The following is an 18,478-nucleotide window of genomic DNA, read 5'->3' as shown; positions in this document are numbered from 1 at the left end:
GGAAGTCCTAGGGGAGCCTGACCAAATGCAGAGGCTGAAAAGAAGAAATACGACTATAGAGATCAACCTTGGGAAAGAGTTTATTATATCTCAGCAGCTTCTACACTCAACAGGTGGTTAGGTGTATGTTTATTATATATTATCATTCTTTCCACAATAAACTCTTAACAGTAGTTTCACAAATCACTATCCATCTACAAATGCATATCCAAAATTTTCGAGTACCAAACTTGGGGAGACTGTATGATTACAATATGCACTAAATTTGTTTTCAGTAAGGTGCCTGATTATTCATGAATGGATAATTTTATTATAAATGTCAATGCTATATTTGTAGCTAGTTCAGGATCGATAGCAAGATAATAACAATTAAATCTGCCTCTGAGCTGCTGTCTATAGGATATCCCCCGCATGATCATAGGAAAATTTGTTGTCATTTCTAGAATGACTTTGCTCCAGATAACTCCAATCTCAATGCCCAAGATTGAGTCTTGAGGGTTGATAGAAATAGCATTCTTCAAACAGCCCCTCACATCATCTGCAAGAAAAGATGTAATTACTTTCTAGCTGCCTCGTGTACTAGGGAGGAATTTAAATATTATCTTTTTTACTTTAGAATATAGTGGTTATTCACCACCACTCAGGTTTGAACCTGAGACCTCTCACTTGGAGAGGCGGGAGAGGGAAGTACCAACCAATGGAGCTACCAGCTCTTGGTGGGAACGTAAATATTATCAGTGAATTTCTCATATTAGCTCTTATCTTGCCAATGTTAATCTCCTTCAAATGTGAATAGCGCCACTTTCAAACCATTGACATAATACCAAATATCATGAATGAAAATCGATAGGGCAGATTATAACTAGTTTGTCGAGCTGCTAGTCTAAATTTGAACTTGCAGATTGATAATCATGAATTTAAGTTTTCAAAAACCTTTTTCTACAATTTTCTTAAATAGTTTTATCAGTCCTGAGAACCTTCATAGCTCAACAAAAATTGGTAATGATATTAAAGCTGGGTTGTTCGTATCACCGAAAAACAAAGCAGGGTTCTCTTTGATTTATCCAATGGAAAATGCTGAAAATGAGATCCAAGCAACTAAAATATGTTCATACCGGTAATTTTAGCATCAAAGCTAACAAGGACAGTTTTTCCAATCCATTCATATTGCTTTGTCTCATCCATTTGGTTGACTTCATAACTTACATCTTAGTTTCTTAAGTTCTATATCCAGTCTTGTTCATTTGCTTATTAGTGTATAAACATAAACCCTACCACAGAACTTAGAAATCAATTATACAATACCTATACTTTAGACAGCTTCACTAATTCAACGCTAGAGGTTTCTTGTCAAGCTATTGCATAAGATAATACATGATCATAATGCCTCTACTATCTATGAAACAGCCTCGACATGCAACACCTTGGCATGTATAGCATTGAAATTCATAAAGGCCACTAACTCAATGCCTGGTGATGCAGCACTTTACTTCAAAGGATAAAAATTATATAAAGAATGGAAGCAGTTTCCACCCTAACATATTGGATGCAAAGAATAGCTTTTCAATTGAAAAGAAAGGCACAGAGGCCCTTACCATCAAAGTTATAGATTCTGCCTCCTTAATTCAAATAATTTCGAACTAAAAATTGATTTTATTTTAGGAGTAGTTTGGTAGCAAAAGGGGCAGCACAAAAGGAGGAAGACTGATCTCAAATTTTACTCTTAACTATATATTTCGAGTTCCATGTTTCTTGGAATATTTTATATGCTTCTAATACATTAAACATGGTTTAGAATCAAAATTTGCATCTTTACAAAATTATGAAAGCCACTATAGCAATCTTATGGTACACAACAGTGCTCTTCAGAACAAGGTTGGAGTTTCGCACAAATCAGATCCACTTCCCGAACCAAACCGTAACTGACATTAATTTTCACTTTCGATCAGTTTCCACCAGTTTCAGTCGGTTTTGGCGAGTTTTGGCCAAAACTGGCCAAAACTGTTAATTTTTATTTTTAATTTTTTGTTTCACAAGTAGATATGTAAAACACTTTCTGACATTCATCAATACAATTCTACCACACATTTACTTAAAGCTCTAATGATCTAATCCATGTTATTGTCATCTAACTTAAATATTGAGGTAGGTAAGATATCAGATACAATCTTGTTGTGTGATTTATGTTATAAAGAGCACTGCAACTGTGGATGGTAAAGATGTTTGTGCATGTTTAGGAGCTTTGATGTTATTTTGGAGAGTGAGATATGTACTTAATTTTATGTTCTTGGATACTTGTCAAGGCTTTAAGCCCCGGTGGGACGGAGGGCATCCCAACCTTCCTGTCATGTTCTTGTGAGAAAATGGGACTGAGAAGGGGTCGAGACTCCGAAACTGAAACTCATCCATGCTGGGAAAAAAGAAATAAAGGAAAGATAGAAAGGAAGGAAAGATGAAGAAAAGGAAAAGTGGAAGGAAAAAAGAAGAAAAAGGAAAGAAAGGAAGGAGGAAGAAAAAGAATAAAAGGAAGGGAAGGAAGGATCAAAGCAAAGAGAAAGAAGGAAAATGAATGAAAGAAAGAAGGAAAGGAAGGGTTAAGAAAAAGAAAGAAGAAAAAGGAAAGAAACAAATGTAAGAAAAAAAGAAGGAACGAAGGAAGAAAGGAAAGAAATAAGAAAAAGAACGAAAAGGAAAGAAGAAGGGGAGAGAGATGGATGGTACCTACACGACTTTCAACCAGGTCTACCACTAGGACGAGGTAGGACAGTGCGGCATCCCATTCCATAGACAAACCAAGATACTCCTGTCCCATGAGATTTAAAACTTGCTTGTCTTATTTGTTTATGCATGATTGAGTGATATTTGTATTTTATTTAATATATGAGTATGTTCATATAATATGATTGATAAGTTAAAGCTTCAATGAAATTTAATTTCATCTCTAAACTACCCAAATAATATAAATTATGACTCCAAATGATTAAAATAAACTAAAATGCTTAAAATAACTTGTCTTGATTTTTTTATTTTTTCCCTATTTTTTTGACTGAACTCCAAAACTTTATTGGCAGGACCAAAACCGAAAGCAAATTTTAAAACTTTGCTTCACAATTTATACTTCACATGTCAGATCCTTTTCAATATAAACTAAAAAGGTAATCATACCTTAAAAAGATCACCAAATATGCCTTGTAGTCCACTTCTGCGTCGTACTCCATAAAACTTTTCCGCAATTTCATCTAATAACTGCAAAATTGCAAGTCATAAAACATGTCATAGTCAGGCAAGTTGAATGATTAGGTAATACATTCAATAAAGATATCGGTCTATTTAAAGTTTCACTATAAAAGTTTTTTATATTCCCAATAAACACCACAAAATGCTTAAATAATAAGAAGCCTTTTTTGACTATGTCAGATGATAATGGTATACATGGTAGAGCCTTAGCTTGTAAATTGCTAAGCGTGCCATGGTCTTGTGGAAAAAGAATTGACAAAAAAGTATCCTCTTCTAGCAAGAAAGCTATTTGCTTGGTATAAATAACCCAAATGGGAGGTCCCCCGATTGCATGATATGACATTGCCATCAAACGTTTCCTATGACAATCGTGCTATGAAGCCAATTGCACTATATTGGTCTTAAAAAGTATCAAAGGGCCTGACAAAAGTTGTCTCACAGTGAAGGATGGGTATTAATGTTGATAGTCACCTAGAATTTCAAATTCAAAAAGTCAATAAAATTCTCTCATAGGGCCTCGTTAGATTGATGTTGTATTGGAAAACCTTGGAATTTTAACAGAAGCCAAACTTTGAAGAGAGAAAACATACTAAATAATTATTGAAGATCAAGCAGCTCTCCACTCAAACTAGCAACCACCAATAAATGGCCCTCCCAGCTATGATATGACTTGATCTGGTAGAAATCGCACAATGTGGCTTAGAGATTTTGAGAATTCATTCCTAGTCTTTCTTGGTAGATCAATGGAAAAAGCTCTAGTTCTAATCATTAAGGATCTTACCATTTAAAATTTAATCTGAAAGAGATGCCAACTTAACTACTCATAAGATCAATGAGAAGTTTCAAACTTTCAATGGTTTCAATCCTCCAAATGTATCCAGTGGCTTCTACCACCTAGAGTTACCCTAGCAGGTTGTTTGCAATGGTGACTTGCCTACTTTTGGAAGCAAGGTCGGCCGAACCGGACCGAACTGCCCGGTTTGGCCCATATCGAACCGACCCAGTTAGGGACTGAGTCGGTTCGCCAATTAAAAATCGGAATCGGCTCCAAACCAGCCAGAAACGGATCCCGAACAGGCCAAAACGGATTCCGAACCAGCCGGAAAGGGCCGAAACCGAACTAGCCGGATTCGCACCAAGTCGGCCCGGTTCGGAACCAAGCCTCCTCTTTCTTTTCTTTTTTTGTTAAAAGATGTTGGGAAGGCCCTACGCAGCCCGGAGCATCTTATGGATCGAATTTTGCTGCTAGCTTATTCGAATGGACCCCTTCACAGCCATTTTATCAGTCAGATGACACCTCTCAAAGCCAGAGCTTCAATGAGAGATCTGAGAGTGCTTATAACCCAGAGCGCGTTCCTTATGGGATAAACATATAAGACTACAATGCTGCTTGGTTAGAGAAGTGAGTTGATCTGCCTTCTGACTATGCTAATGATTTGGATATCTCCAAAAAGCATCGCCACTAGATGAGATTTTAGATATCGGCATGTATGTTGTACTTTAAATATATGTAATTGATTGTATTATTTTATATTTTTTAAGCACCAGTTGATTTTAGGATATTTCATAGTGCTTTTATATAGCATGCAACATCTTACTAATCATTTTATATTTTGTATCACTTTAAAACAATAAGATGCATCATTTAGGTTAAACCAGGATCATAAAAACATCAAAAAAACATAAAAAAAATCAAATTAGACTTAAAATTATTGAAAAAGTTGAAAAATATTGATTACCAATTAATTGGACTTGAAAAACTAAAAAAAAAATAGCGTGATTGACGTGCCCAAGCGTACCATCCGTATAGTACCAGTTCGGTACCGTACCGACCCATCCGCCGACCAGTACGAGTCCCGATACTGATTTGGCATATCTTGTTTGGAAGATTCCTTGTATTAAGCACACTCTCCTCAGAAGGCCAACAGGTTCATTCAATTCAACTGGTTTGATGCCTTATCACATTTCAAATGACTCTAAACAACATTCTGAAATTCTTCCGATTCTAAAATTGATGCCTAGCAGCATATAAGAAGATAGGAGCAACATTAAGCTTTGTATCAAACTATATGCACATCTATTGGTCCCATACTAGAAGAAATTGTTCCAACTATTTTAATACCATTATCAAAGTGATTTTTTGGGAGTATTGCACCATGAGATCAAAACATTCAACCCCCCCCCCCCCCCCCCCCCCCCAACACACACACAAAGACAATGGCTTTCGGTGCTCAAATTAAAAGGCAAGAAGTAGAAGTATATTTGTTACCACAGTAAGGCCAGGGACATTAGTGAAGGTAGTGGACCAACCAACAGGTATAGGGAGGCAAAGATGGGACTTGAGATCTGATGTTGGATATTATGTTGAACAAAGGAATGATGCAAGTAGGGGGCATTTGATGATGAAAAGCACTTCAAAGATGCTAGTCAAGATTACCGACTTCACTACACTTGTGTTTGGAAATATGACTTGATTGAAAGACATGGTTCTGCAGACCAAATTTCCTGTTCATAATCCAGATTTAGCAAAAATTATGGATCCAAACACCCACTTGCACAATATTCGAACTCATTCCTGAAGATCCCACTGTTAATGAATTTTATTATATTATATATACAGGAAAAAAGGATCAGTACTGCCATTATAGCTTCCCCTAATCTACCTTTTAGTGACACTTGTACAAGTAACAAATTGATTATTTAAAAAAAAAAAAAAACAAGCAGACATGCTATTAAACCAAAAAACTTTAAACCAACAATAGTTCTGCTATTTGAGAAAATAAAAAAATTACCTCATCAAATAATGGTTCCCGGTTAATACTTGACTTGTACTTCTGCCTTAATATCTTAAGAAGTGGAAAAGCATCCCTTTCCAGCCTGCTTAATATGAAATCAAATACAAAAATCATGATTGTTTGTTCTCACACCAAAGCATCAGCATAGATAGATACAAACATATACAAAATAGTAAAATAGACACTCATTTTAGAAAGGGAAGAGGATTCATGCCATGGACCATGATCTAACTTATATTTACTATCATAAAGAAAACTTCCAGCAGTGGGGCCCATGCATCTCCACCCCTACTTTTGCATCTCCACCCCAACATATTTGGTTTCCATATGCGTCTCGAGTGGACTCCTTGGGCACCGCCTCTTCCTGGTCTGATTTTGTATTGAACCATTTTTATAATGAATAGACCCCTTTATTTACTATGAAATGATAAGGAAGCGAAAGAAGAGAAGTACACAAGGGTAATCAGGAAACATACTTATTAAATCAACTCTAAACAATTTTGAGATCACATCCATTAACAAACGCTCTCCTCTCCTAAATAATCAGCATGCACTGCGTGCAGTCTAAAATATCTAAAGTCCAGAACCATGCTTTTTAGAAATCATTGATCTGTACATCAAGCAGGCAAAAAAGCATATGATTTTTGGTCTCTAGATATTTTGGATGTTAAAGATCATGATGAAAGGAATAGATACTAAATAACATCGTTCATTCTGCCTTGATCTTATTGAAGACCTCAAACATGCTACAAGTTCTCTCTCTCTCTCTCTCTCTCTCTCTCTCTCTCTCTCGCATAGAAAGAGTTGCTAGGATGCGTTCAAGTGCACTTGGCCCCAAATGCATCCTAGTGGAAATAATGATGCACCTCTCAAAATGAAAACCAACATTGTTGATCATGATCTATGATGTATAAAATACCTAGAGACAAAAAATCATTTATTTTAGAAGTCTCTTGCATATACATCAAGTGAGGTATGGTATGTTATACACTATATAATTTACAAATCTAAACCATTGATTTTCATCTAAATACTTTAAAACATATATAGATCAATTTTCAGCTAATTTGGATGCTTCTAGACTATAAATTAAATGAAGATATAACATCAAACTAATAACTTGCTCATTTTTCATCGATTATATACACAAATAAAAGATGTCAAAACTGTGTAATTTTTTGTTTCTAGGCATTTTATGTACCATAGATCGTGTTTAATGGTGTCGATTTTCATTGTGAAAGGTCCATCATTGATTTCCACTAGGAAGTATTTGGAGCCAAATGCACTTAAGTGCATCCTAGCCTAACTCTCTCTATATATGTATATTTATGTATGTACATATGTGTGTGTGGTGGGGGGCGTGGGTGTGTGTACGTGCATATATGTGGACATTGGATAGACTATACTCATGAGATTAAAGGGTATCTAGTCCACTCAAAAGAAAATCAATAATTGGGCACCCAAATCGAAGATTCATTCAGTTGATCATTATCTGTATCACTAAAATGCCTAGAAACTAAAAACTCAAATGTTCTAGTGGTCTAACTTATGCATCAAGTGGATGCAAAAATGCATGGTTAAAATGATCTGAAATCATGTTTTGCTACTAATATATGCATTAAACTAATAATTTTCAATCTATACATGTTTTATCATGTGTGGACTATGAACAATAGGGTGGATTCTCAATATGAATGCGTTATCATGTACTTTAGGATACTAGCACAATGAAAATGGTTCAAATTTATGTCTACTTGATGCATAGATTAGAGTCTACCAAAATATATGATTTTTTTACTTGTACGCATTTTTAGTAATATAAATCATAATCGATGGTATGAATCTTCGATTTGAGTTCTAATTATTGATTTTGAATCAGAGAGGAGTGGATACCCTCTCCTCTTGAGAGGAGAGTAGACAATCTTTCTCTTTATAATATATGTATGTATATTATAAATTTACTTCCTCTAAATCGCTTACAAACCCAAAATCGTGTGCCTCAAGATCCTTAGCCTATACATCAAGTGGTAAAATTTGGGTAGTCTCGTGCCATTCAAATTGTCCACTTTTGACCACTTGCGCATACACCAAGGGTCTCAAAATCACATCATATTCGGCTTGTAATTGGTCCAGATGTAGTAGATCATCAATATCAGACCAGTCTTTGGATTTCCCCTAACTAAGAGCCGACTTGAAATCCAATCAACCGGATCCTAGTTTGCCTCTCTCTATATGTACAAAAACTTATGTATATATATTATATGGGCAGTTAATATTCTACAGGTCAATAAGAAAAATATTTTAATATGTATAGACATATCAACAGCCATATGAAATTGCATCAATTCAAACATCTAGTAGCATCTTGGCAAAATAGCAATTCTTGAAGGATGTTTAGGTTACAAAATTTGGGGCTGAAAAGATAAAAACCAAAGAACATAGTGGCAAGTGCATGGGCAAAGGACAATACTCTTGCCAGGCAGTCTATGATAGATATGTCAACACTAGTTCACAATAGAGTTATTTCACTTGAAAATTTGTTTCATTTATGCAAGTATATGACTAGACATACTAATAATCATCTTGAAATTGTTTTAGATCATATTATGGCATATATAATCTAGTTTTATATAAAAGAACACCTAATAAGATTTAGCAATTAAATTTGCACCATCATATCTTTTCTCCTCATTGTTTTTTTAAAATTTTCAATTCCATAAACCAAAAGTATGTCATTTCAGTCAGAACACAGAGATGGATCCATTCACTATTCCACTTCATGTGAAGTACACATAAGCTAAAGGAACTGAAGTCGTCGGCAATTCTATCAGTTTCTCTTTTTCTCTTTTTTTTCTCTGCATTCCTTGTCATCTATTTAAAAATTATAGGTACACAAAATATATATCTGTAATGTAGTTTTGCCTAGATCATCCCATCTTGAACACTTAATATGAGAAGAGCAACATTCCTACCTTAACAAGACCTAGATTTTGTTCTTTCTTACATGAAAAGATATATGTTTCTTCAAAAGTTCACTACTTTAAATTAAAAAAGGAAAAGAAAATGGAGAAAAATAATTTAAGCTTTAACAAACTGCAGGCTTTCATTTTCAATATTGCAATCTATGCATGAAGTTGTTCATCTGTTTTCACATAAAATGGCACCGCCAACTGACTTTCAGATATCCTTAAAAATGATCAAGCAGAAACAGGAAACAAAAAAGACATACGTCTGCAGAAGATACTCGATAAACTGGGTCAAATCTGAGCGGGGAAAATCAAACTGTTGGGATTCCAGTTGCTTTTTAAGCTCATCCATGAGGTAATTGGCATCTCTCAGGTTCCCTTGTGATAGGTACCTATCAAGAAAAGGATGATTACTAAGTAATACAGTCCTAGCATATAAAAGTTCAAATTAAGATGTCGACAGATATGCTTAACCAATGTTTCAGCGTGCAGGTTCCTGGCACAGGTAATGCACATTTTTCCTTGTTTATAAATTATATTGTACATCTGCTTTGTTACAACATTATTTTATATTTTCCAGTTTCTTGAACAGCCATGTAATCAAGGATGTCATGATACTTGCACCAACCAGGACATATTCACTCAAGGTAACACTGACATTAGACTGTGCAACAGAGGTGCATAACATCAAGAACCATGGAGAAGTATCAAATATCAAGAAAACTTACAGTAGGACTGCACGTGCAATTGCGGCATCATCTTCCCCAGGATAGCACTATAGACAGCCAAAAGTTTGGTCACTTAGAACATCCTAGACAAATGTAATGGAAGGATAAAACAAAGGTATAAAAGATAGATGGAGTTGCATTCTCTTAGATATGAAATTGAGGTCAAGATGCATCATGACCAAGAAGGCAATGCTGCACACAAAAAAAAAATGCACATGCACACGTGCAGACACATATGGATGCATACACACGCAAATGTATAGACAAAAATAGAGAATGAAATTAAAGTCAGGATCCTCACCCATTCAATAAACCAGGATATTTTAAATCCAATGGATAATACAAGCAATGAAGGCCTAAACAGCCAGATGTATGTTGGAATATAAGAACAAAAATTACCTGACATGTTAAGTTGAAGGGACAAAATTCAAATAATACCAAGGTACCAAAAACTTGTTTCCTATGTTTCTCGAGTCGCATTAAAAATATTACAAGCAATTATAATATGGAGATGTAATTCATCATTCTTACTAGAGTTAAAAGATAAAAAAGATAAAAGTTTCTTATAAGATAAGTTTTTATGGAATGTACACGATAGCGTGTTTTATTCAAGCGATGAAATAAGTAGATGAGATTAGCAAAAAAAAGTGCTAGGTCAGTTTACGGGAAAGGTCCAGACTTTACCTTGCCCATAAAGTTCACTAGGGTGGAAGCAAACTTCTTTGGATTACTTCCACGAACAAAGTGGCTAGAAACTTTAATTATGTCCTGTAGGGTAGCATCCAATTTAGAGATCATAGTACCAACAAAAATAACAAGCAAGGGATAAAACTTCTTACCATTGGTAAGTGTTGAGATATCAATAAAATATAACTTGTAATAATTGTTCTTTGTTGAAAATTGTAGTCTGTACTTCAACATACCAGCTCAGGAGATTCAAAATATAAATATTCAGCCAACATATCATGCAACTGAGCAGATCCATTTTTGTGAGCCCCAAACTGTGCTGACCACCTACGAAAGGATAATCGTCATTAGTAATGTAAGTGCATACTCAAAATACCTTAAAACATGCTTAAGAAGTAGAGATCCCATAATTTATATTAATAAAGCCTAGAAAGTTGGGGAGGGGGAGGAAGAAATCGAAGGGTGTTTAGTAAAAAGGCAGAAGATGGCAAATTGATATATCTTGAAGTCAACATTATTTTATGTGAGCAGATGATTACATATATATATATATATATATAAGATCTAGATGAAGAGATCTTCAGAGACTTCATGATCCCCAGATACTATCCACCAAAGATGAGAAAGTTATTGAAGTCCGGATGCACCTTCAGACAGTCTCAGGTTCAATACAAATTAATTCTTCCAAAAGATGTGGAATCCACCTTAGAGGCAGGCTGTGTTGGCTAGCGGACATGCAGCCCACACCAGGATATATGTGTGTGTGTGTGTGTGTGTGTGAATGTGTGTTCGTGCACGTGCGGTACAACATTACTGCCTTAAGAGAGATAGTTAAGCATGATACTTAAAATGTAGTCTTACTCTTGCATTGTTGATGTTACCGCACACTTCTTTCTAGCTTTTTGTGCCAAGGACCCAAAACGCAAAAAGAAATTTGGTTATAACCAAGCAGTAACAGTAACCATGAAGCCTTGTCTTAACTGTTGGGGATCAGTTATATCAAATTGGGATTTATAATATACTTTGAGATTCTTTTTTACAAGTTGCCATCACCTCAACCATCCACCACTTCCATTTGGCTTAAAACTGCATTAGTAAACCATGCAATCTCAGTATTGCAAACTGCAGATTCACTTTAGCCCAAAGATGTGAGTCAGCTAAAAGATGCTACAATGAGGTTTTTGTTGAGCAAAAGGAACTAGCTATAAACTAGTCTTTCTAGGTAATATAGGCCCCATATGCATGTCTTGCCACTCAAGAATCCAACTTCCTCTCCATCAAGACCATTATTATCTCTTCACCAAGAATGTTGACAAAGGTTGTTATAACACTAGTATTTCAAACAATATGAAGACTTACTTCCATGATTTGCTATGTTAATTCACCTAAAGAACTATGTTCTTTGAGCCTCCTTTTAACATCTTGAAGGCTCTTTCAAAAAAACACAAAAAAATGAAAACCAGGATTGCAAAACTTGACTTAAAATAGCATGCAAACAATAAAACAAAAGCACTGATATCAGTGAATTTTAAATTGACAACAAGAAATAGCAACCAACCTACCTAATTGCAGCTTTTAAAAATGATGAGCAACTCTCAACACGTACTTTTGCTGCCATCAGAGCTTCCGAGAGTTTTTGCATGTCATCATCATCATCATCTAGCAACTTCTGTGGGAGAGGTATCTTTGGGAAATGCTGATAAATCTTCCTGAGACGATCTAAAGAGAACATTCCAGTCATAATTGCAGATAGCTAAAAAGCCTACAATAGGCAAAGATATCCATATCCGAAAACATTGCATGAAATGAGTATATGTTCTCAGTTTTAGCACCTAAGAGAACTCTATAATATTGATCTATTCCACATGAGATGGCTATCAAGAGATATTGGTTTTGATAGAAGAGGCAGAAAAAACTTTAAGAAAAAGTTGAATTATTCAGCCAGAATGTAATGTTTTTTAGAATCACGAGCCATCGATATAGAGAACCCAACGAACTAATTCAGCAATTCAGGTAGTTCATGTGTAAAGTGAGCCAAAGATAGTACTTGGATGCAACTTATGAACTTAATGGAACAGAAGGGTTCATCCCAAAATTGATGACCCAGCATTTGTAAGACACGGAAAATGCCCATAGTTAGGTGATAGCATAGATATAATCTGACTTTTCAATGAGTAACTAGCAGAAAGAATAAAAATGAAATGGCAAGACTGCACAAGCTTATGAAGAAAAAGAAGACAGGTATTTTATAGCACCACCTATATAAAACAAAATATACAGGAAAATAGTGGAGAATCTCCATTTCAACCCTCACTTTTATTTCTAGAATCCTCTTCGCTGGGAGAACCTTAGCCTTATCTAAAATTTGAGCACACTCCTCTGAGAGTACCATGTTCAGCACCTAGCCATGGGACCTCTAATCAACCTCGAGATAACGTGCAATGCAGCATGTTTGTTAGAGGCTAACTGGAAGGAAGTTGCAGGAAAAGATTCAAGGAGTAGAAGAATGCAGCATCAGGATCTCAATAAAGGGATTATTTCACAGTTAATGGAACATTAACTACCACTAATACGAAACAAAATATACAGGAAATGAGTGGAGGACCTTCTTTCAACTCCCATTTTAATTATAGAATTCTCTTCGTTGGAGGACCTTGCTATTCTCTAAATTTCTTTACAGCTCAAGCAACTCAGCACACTCCTTTGAGAGTACCCTCTTTGGCTCCTACTTGTGGGACCTCTCATCAACAAAACATAATGTGCAATCCAGCATGTTTATTTAATGCCAACTGGAAGAACTGTGCAGTCAAATATTTTAAAGGTAGAAGGATGCATCATCTGCCTCTAACTTCAGAAGTCGCCTCAAGAGGCTGGCTTATGTTCAATACAGATTTAAGAATCCCAGAAAAGGTACCATCAGACATCACATAATATATTGTTTTCTCTTATTCCAGTAATTATTCCAAATTATTACCTTTCTCAGTTGTGCTTCTTCATCTACAAGCTGCAAAAGCCACTTACAAGGGACGAGCAAATTCGTCCCATTCAAATGTTTACAAGACCAGGCTCATTCAATGGCTTGAGTTTGCAAATATGATCCCTAGTTTAACAAGCAAACAGTTTTTACATCGAGCTTGTGCCTTCTAAAGGAACCTTCTCCTAAAATCTTGACCATAGTAGAATTTACCCCAGAAATTGAGAAAGTCAAATGAAGTTTAAAGTTGAAAGGGTTAATATGACCAAGGATAAAGTGAATCTGAACCCGTTACTGACCAATCCCCTTTACATGTGGTCCCATGTGGCAATTTTCTTCTCCAAACTTCCGCATTTAAAAACTTTTAAAAGGCCAGGCCAAGCATGTTAAGGATGACCGTCAACGTTGCAATTGAGATCACCAGATTGATTTTCCACCACTATATTGTCCAAACATATTCAAGCTTTAGAGGATTAGGTAAAATATATTTCCTGATATGCGGTAATACAAAGTAGCAAATCACCAAATTTGAGGCTAAATATTTGATCATTATCTATGTCCGATATTACCAGTGTCTCATCTAAATTGCAGATTAGTAACAGAAGATTTTTTCTTGAAAGGACAAAGAACACAAACCTATGAATTGGACTCTAGATAACCATATCTACAAATATTGTATCATGTTACCTATCGATGGTGAAACCCTTAGGTTAGCCCTAGCTTCCATGACCATTTATAGAACTTTATTGCCAATAAGCCATAAAACAACAGCCCAGGACATCGATGCAACTAGCCCAATTTCATCTGCTCAAAATTAAATCTGGCCAGGTTTGTATAAAGCAGGTAATCAGTTCCCAAAAGCCTTTGTTATCTACAGCATATTGGTTCTAAATGGTACAAGCTTATGGGGCCTTTTCATACATCAATAAAGTTAAATCATATGAGTAACAACAAAAAGGGCAGTAAATGACTAGATACATACTTCAATTAAAATAGCACTCAGCCCAGTGCATCATGCAGCTACAAGCTAACATGTTAAATGCAATGAAATCAGTGTTCCTATCCACATAATTAAAAGCAGAACAATATCAGCTAAGTTGCACCAGCAGAAAAGAACCTGACCCAGAGTTTCTTCGCTATAGGGTATCTTTCCCTTGAGAAGTGTTTCCACGAACAAGACAGCCAGTTCAGCCCCACAAGTAACCTGCAATAACAGCAAACAGTAAAAGACAAAAAGGTCCAATTTTCAGAGGAGATTGTGAAAGCAATAGAAAGCCTCCATTGACTCAAATCATTTGAGCAATAATTAATTTCATTCCAATGTGCTATTTTTGGAAAAAAATTGAAGGCTGCAACAGATCTCTGATATTTGCTAGGACTACTTTAGGGAGGATAGGACATCAACAGATTATAAGGTCAAATGAAGGCATATTCCAAGAAACTGCGACAAAAGTAATGTAGAGCTCAAAAGAAAGAGGGGAGAGGGAGAGAAGGAGGGAGGCGGGAAGAGAGAGAGAGCATTAGATGGTGAGAGGAAGGAGATAGCAACATTAAATACTGCATATATTCAAGTTAAAACACGATTTAGCATTTCAAAGTTCAAAGGGGACAATATCATCAAAATTGTTGCCCACTAGGAATGATTGTCCAAAGAACGAACTTAAGCGAGTTAACCATTGAGAAACTTAAGTTAAGAGAAAATAAGGGGAGAAGCAAGAGGGGTAGGAAGAGAGAAAACACCACATCTTGGAAATATGAGTTAGATGTAGCTCCGAGGCCATAAGGAGTCTTGATATAAGTGTTCTAGAAATTCAGAAAACACACCAAATTAAGGGATCTCAGTGTTCACACTTCACTGATTCCCACACACAAGAAGAAAGAAAAATTGAAATTTTCTTGTCTCATAACTCTAGTTAACAAGGCAGGCTTTGCATAACTAATTATTTGTAGTACATAATCTCGCTTATAACACTGAAGCTTTTTGAGAGGTACACTAGTTTTTTTATGGCATAAAGAGGCCTATGCATAACTAATTATTTGTAGTACATAATCTCGCTTATAACCCTGAAGCTTTTTGAGAGGTACACTAGTTTTTTTATGGCATAAAGAGGCCTATGCACAAGTACTTTCAAATATGAAAAGAGAGTCTGAATATTTAATAAGGTTGACTTGTGATTGAAAGATTCCCAATTTGATAGAAAATTTCTTCTATGTGATGGAAAGAAGAAACTGGGGAACCAGCAACGGTTGTAGATAAAGCCCTCATAACGTTTCTTTAAAATTATCTGGGGAAGCTGAAAAGGGTACCTCTTCCCCCTTTTTTCCTTTCATCTGTTATAGAATTTTTTGAGTTCAACAGCGAATTGGAAAATGTAGATTGATTTAAACTCAGTGATAACAAAAAAAAATAGATAGCAAAAGCATAATACATGATGGCACAATTATAAAATTGTATTGCATTGGTTAATCATATTTCAACGTAAATGCTGAATGGATAAGAACTCTTCAATAAGCATAATAAAGGAGAATAGAAGATGCGGGCTTGTTTGTTTACCTAGTTAATTCGGGCGTAAGATGGTGAAACTATTGACTGTCCCTACTTTACCCTTCCTATGCAAGGAAAAAATAGATAGAAAAAGTGGTCCCTTCATCAGAATGTTATGATGAGATCGATTGCTTTAGCCAATTTGTCAGCATGTGATTTGCAGATTGTTTATAGTCGTGGAAGGAAGTTACCATGACAATGGTCATTATGATTAGGATAAAACTAGCACCGGCCAAAGATAAGTGACTACAATATTGTCATGCCAATTCCACTACTATCATTGCTCCCTCATATGGAAGAGGAGGCTAGCAAGACCAATTAACAGTCGCCAACTATCTATCTTATAATTGTTTTAGTCACATGACCTACAGCCGAAGGTAGTTGGTACTTTACATGATGTAGTAAGAATATTGTGCTGGCTCCCGTCCTGCATGGACATGATATATAAATCCTAAATGATTGTATAAATCAGTTTCCACTTCCAACTCATGGTCCATAGTTGCCTATTCAAAAATTATGGTGACAAATATCCTTTTTAGTGGATCCATTAAATGCACTGACAGAATGCATCGTCTAAATGCTTGATGAGTGCCATAGAGATTGCTGAATTGATTACTGCCCCCTTTGCTGCTTGTTGTTAGGGCAACGAATGGTACGTTGCTTTGGCTTTATCCTCATTCTCTTAATGTTTTTCACCTCGTCAGTTTCTTCATGAATAACATTTCCTTTTTCTCGCTGAAAGTCATAATTATAATTAATTTTCCTTAAGAACATTATATTTAACATAAGTTCATAGGGAAATATCTTGTCAGATTTTTGTACTATTAAGTAAAATATATCACCAAAATTAATAGTGTCAAAGAATCTATCTATGATCTACCAAGAAATGATAGACCAGCTCACTGGTTGTCAAGTGGATCTTTTATTTACGGAGGTATTCCAAAAAAAAAAATGTCAAAAAAATAACCTGCCCATGCTTCAATTGGATCAAAGCGCCTTCCTGAAGGAGATCCAATGCTTCGGAATACTTCTGAACAGCTATATATCTGCTACAGAAGATCAATATCAGCATCAGCACAGATTTAACAACTGATCAAGTAGAAAAGATCATCCATGACCCAGCTGCTCCTTTAAAGCCACATCATAAGACTAAGCTGGATACACAATTTTTATTTATTTTTAAAATAATAAACAGTGCTAAAATTAGCAAACACACTCATCAATATTTCAAAACTCTTATATGATAAAAGTTAAAACCAAGAAATCGCATGCATTCGAATTCATCTCAACCATGAGGAAAGCTTGTAGTTTTAGAAGCATCGAGATGAAGGACTGAATACAACCAGTAACTCCATACCTTGCACTTATCGTCATCAAAAAAAAAAAAAAAAAAAGACCTCATACCTTGCACTAGATGACTTGTATACCTGTTGGGCCGCATAACAATTCCCATCCTCCACCATCTTCTCCAACTTCTCTATAGTCTGCAATTACAAGACGGTGCAACTAAAATCAATCAAACTTCATTTCTTGCATCTACCCTCGATATCCATGTGGAGATACAGAAGCAAAAGAATTACAAAAATCAAAGTTTCTTCAAAAATTTTATAAAAATAAAAAAGTTATCATGATCAAGAATTTCCGGGCAATCTTGAGGATACCTACACCAAGAAAAATAAGGTGTCGAAAAGAAACATAAAAGTTATTTCAGATTTTACTGCTTCTTTCTAATACTTTTCGTTCTTCTTGGTCCCGAAATCAATTTCGCCCGATCCAATGCCTTGACCTAAGCCTCAAACCCAGGACCCCAGATCCCAGTCTCATTATGGGCTAAAATTCTCAAAACCCTTTATCACGAAATAATAAACCCTTGGTACCCAAAAGCAGGTCCAGTCTCCTTTCTTTTTAAAAGAAAACTTCCAAAAATAACAAAGAAAAAGAGAAAGAAGAGAGAGATCGAAAGAAAAGAATCACCTCTTGCGGAGGAGGCAATTCCCCTCGTCGGACTCTCGATCTCGACATCTTCCCGAAGCCCCAGATTTCCCCTGATTCGAAGAGGACGAGAAGAAATCGTGGAGGAAAGGAGGCAGACGAAGGCGAGAGCTCGGTGTTTGAGAAAATGCTCTCTCTCCGAGAGATCGGTGTACGAGAAACTGCGCTCCCTCAGACGGGGGTCGCTTCGTTTGGGAGCTCGCCATTTATATAGCACTCCTGTTCGGCATGTGCACTACACGTGCAGAGGATAGCCGCTCGTAATGGAAATGGCACAAATCATAAAGCAAGAATGCATGGCCCCGATGATGTTACCTTTTTGTGCACGTGCTCAAATTCTTGGTTTTGGGAGGAATCAAAATATTCTGGATAAGCTGGATTATCAGCGCTGTGATATACCAGCAAGTTGAATTGGCTATCAAGGGATTATACAGGGTAGATCTTACAGGCAACCTTAGAATAACAACCTGAAAGGATAAAATTGTACTGCATTTATGGAGATCAAAATAGGGACGTGGCATATTTTTCTCTAGTTCACCATGCAGCAGGATGTA

At 36.0% G+C, this 18,478-nt stretch overlaps 1 protein-coding gene across 7 annotated transcripts; it reads right to left on the bottom strand.

The window, feature by feature from the left end:
- Positions 1-174: 174 nt before the first annotated feature.
- LOC103717489 (protein GET4-like) lies at positions 175-18,108 on the bottom strand. 7 transcript variants are annotated; one of them, XM_089924694.1, is made up of 13 exons: positions 17,907-18,108; positions 17,337-17,416; positions 16,900-16,978; positions 14,510-14,591; positions 11,976-12,132; positions 10,650-10,740; positions 10,411-10,494; positions 9,727-9,773; positions 9,262-9,390; positions 6,030-6,114; positions 5,037-5,114; positions 3,166-3,246; positions 175-538 (listed from the first exon to the last, which is right to left on the bottom strand). In XM_089924694.1, exons 1-13 carry the CDS (start codon positions 17,952-17,954, stop codon positions 530-532), a joined length of 1,050 nt encoding a protein of 349 aa, XP_089780820.1. In that variant the 5' UTR covers positions 17,955-18,108; the 3' UTR covers positions 175-529. The 7 variants fall into 7 exon arrangements, with proteins under 7 accessions (XP_089780820.1, XP_008804132.3, XP_088558562.2 ...); XM_008805910.6 differs by lacking the exon at positions 5,037-5,114; XM_088702436.2 differs by lacking the exons at positions 175-538; positions 5,037-5,114 and adding an exon at positions 551-780 and having other exon boundaries at positions 11,976-12,122; positions 14,505-14,591; positions 17,907-18,103.
- Positions 18,109-18,478: the final 370 nt, after the last annotated feature.

Source organism: Phoenix dactylifera, chromosome 8 (genome assembly GCF_051530095.1).
Source record: "Phoenix dactylifera cultivar Ajwa chromosome 8, Ajwa_hap1_PhDact_Kaust_v1.1, whole genome shotgun sequence".
NCBI lineage: Eukaryota > Viridiplantae > Streptophyta > Magnoliopsida > Arecales > Arecaceae > Phoenix > Phoenix dactylifera.
Note: the sequence above shows the minus strand (reverse complement) of the source record. Positions and strands in the feature narration are given on the sequence as shown.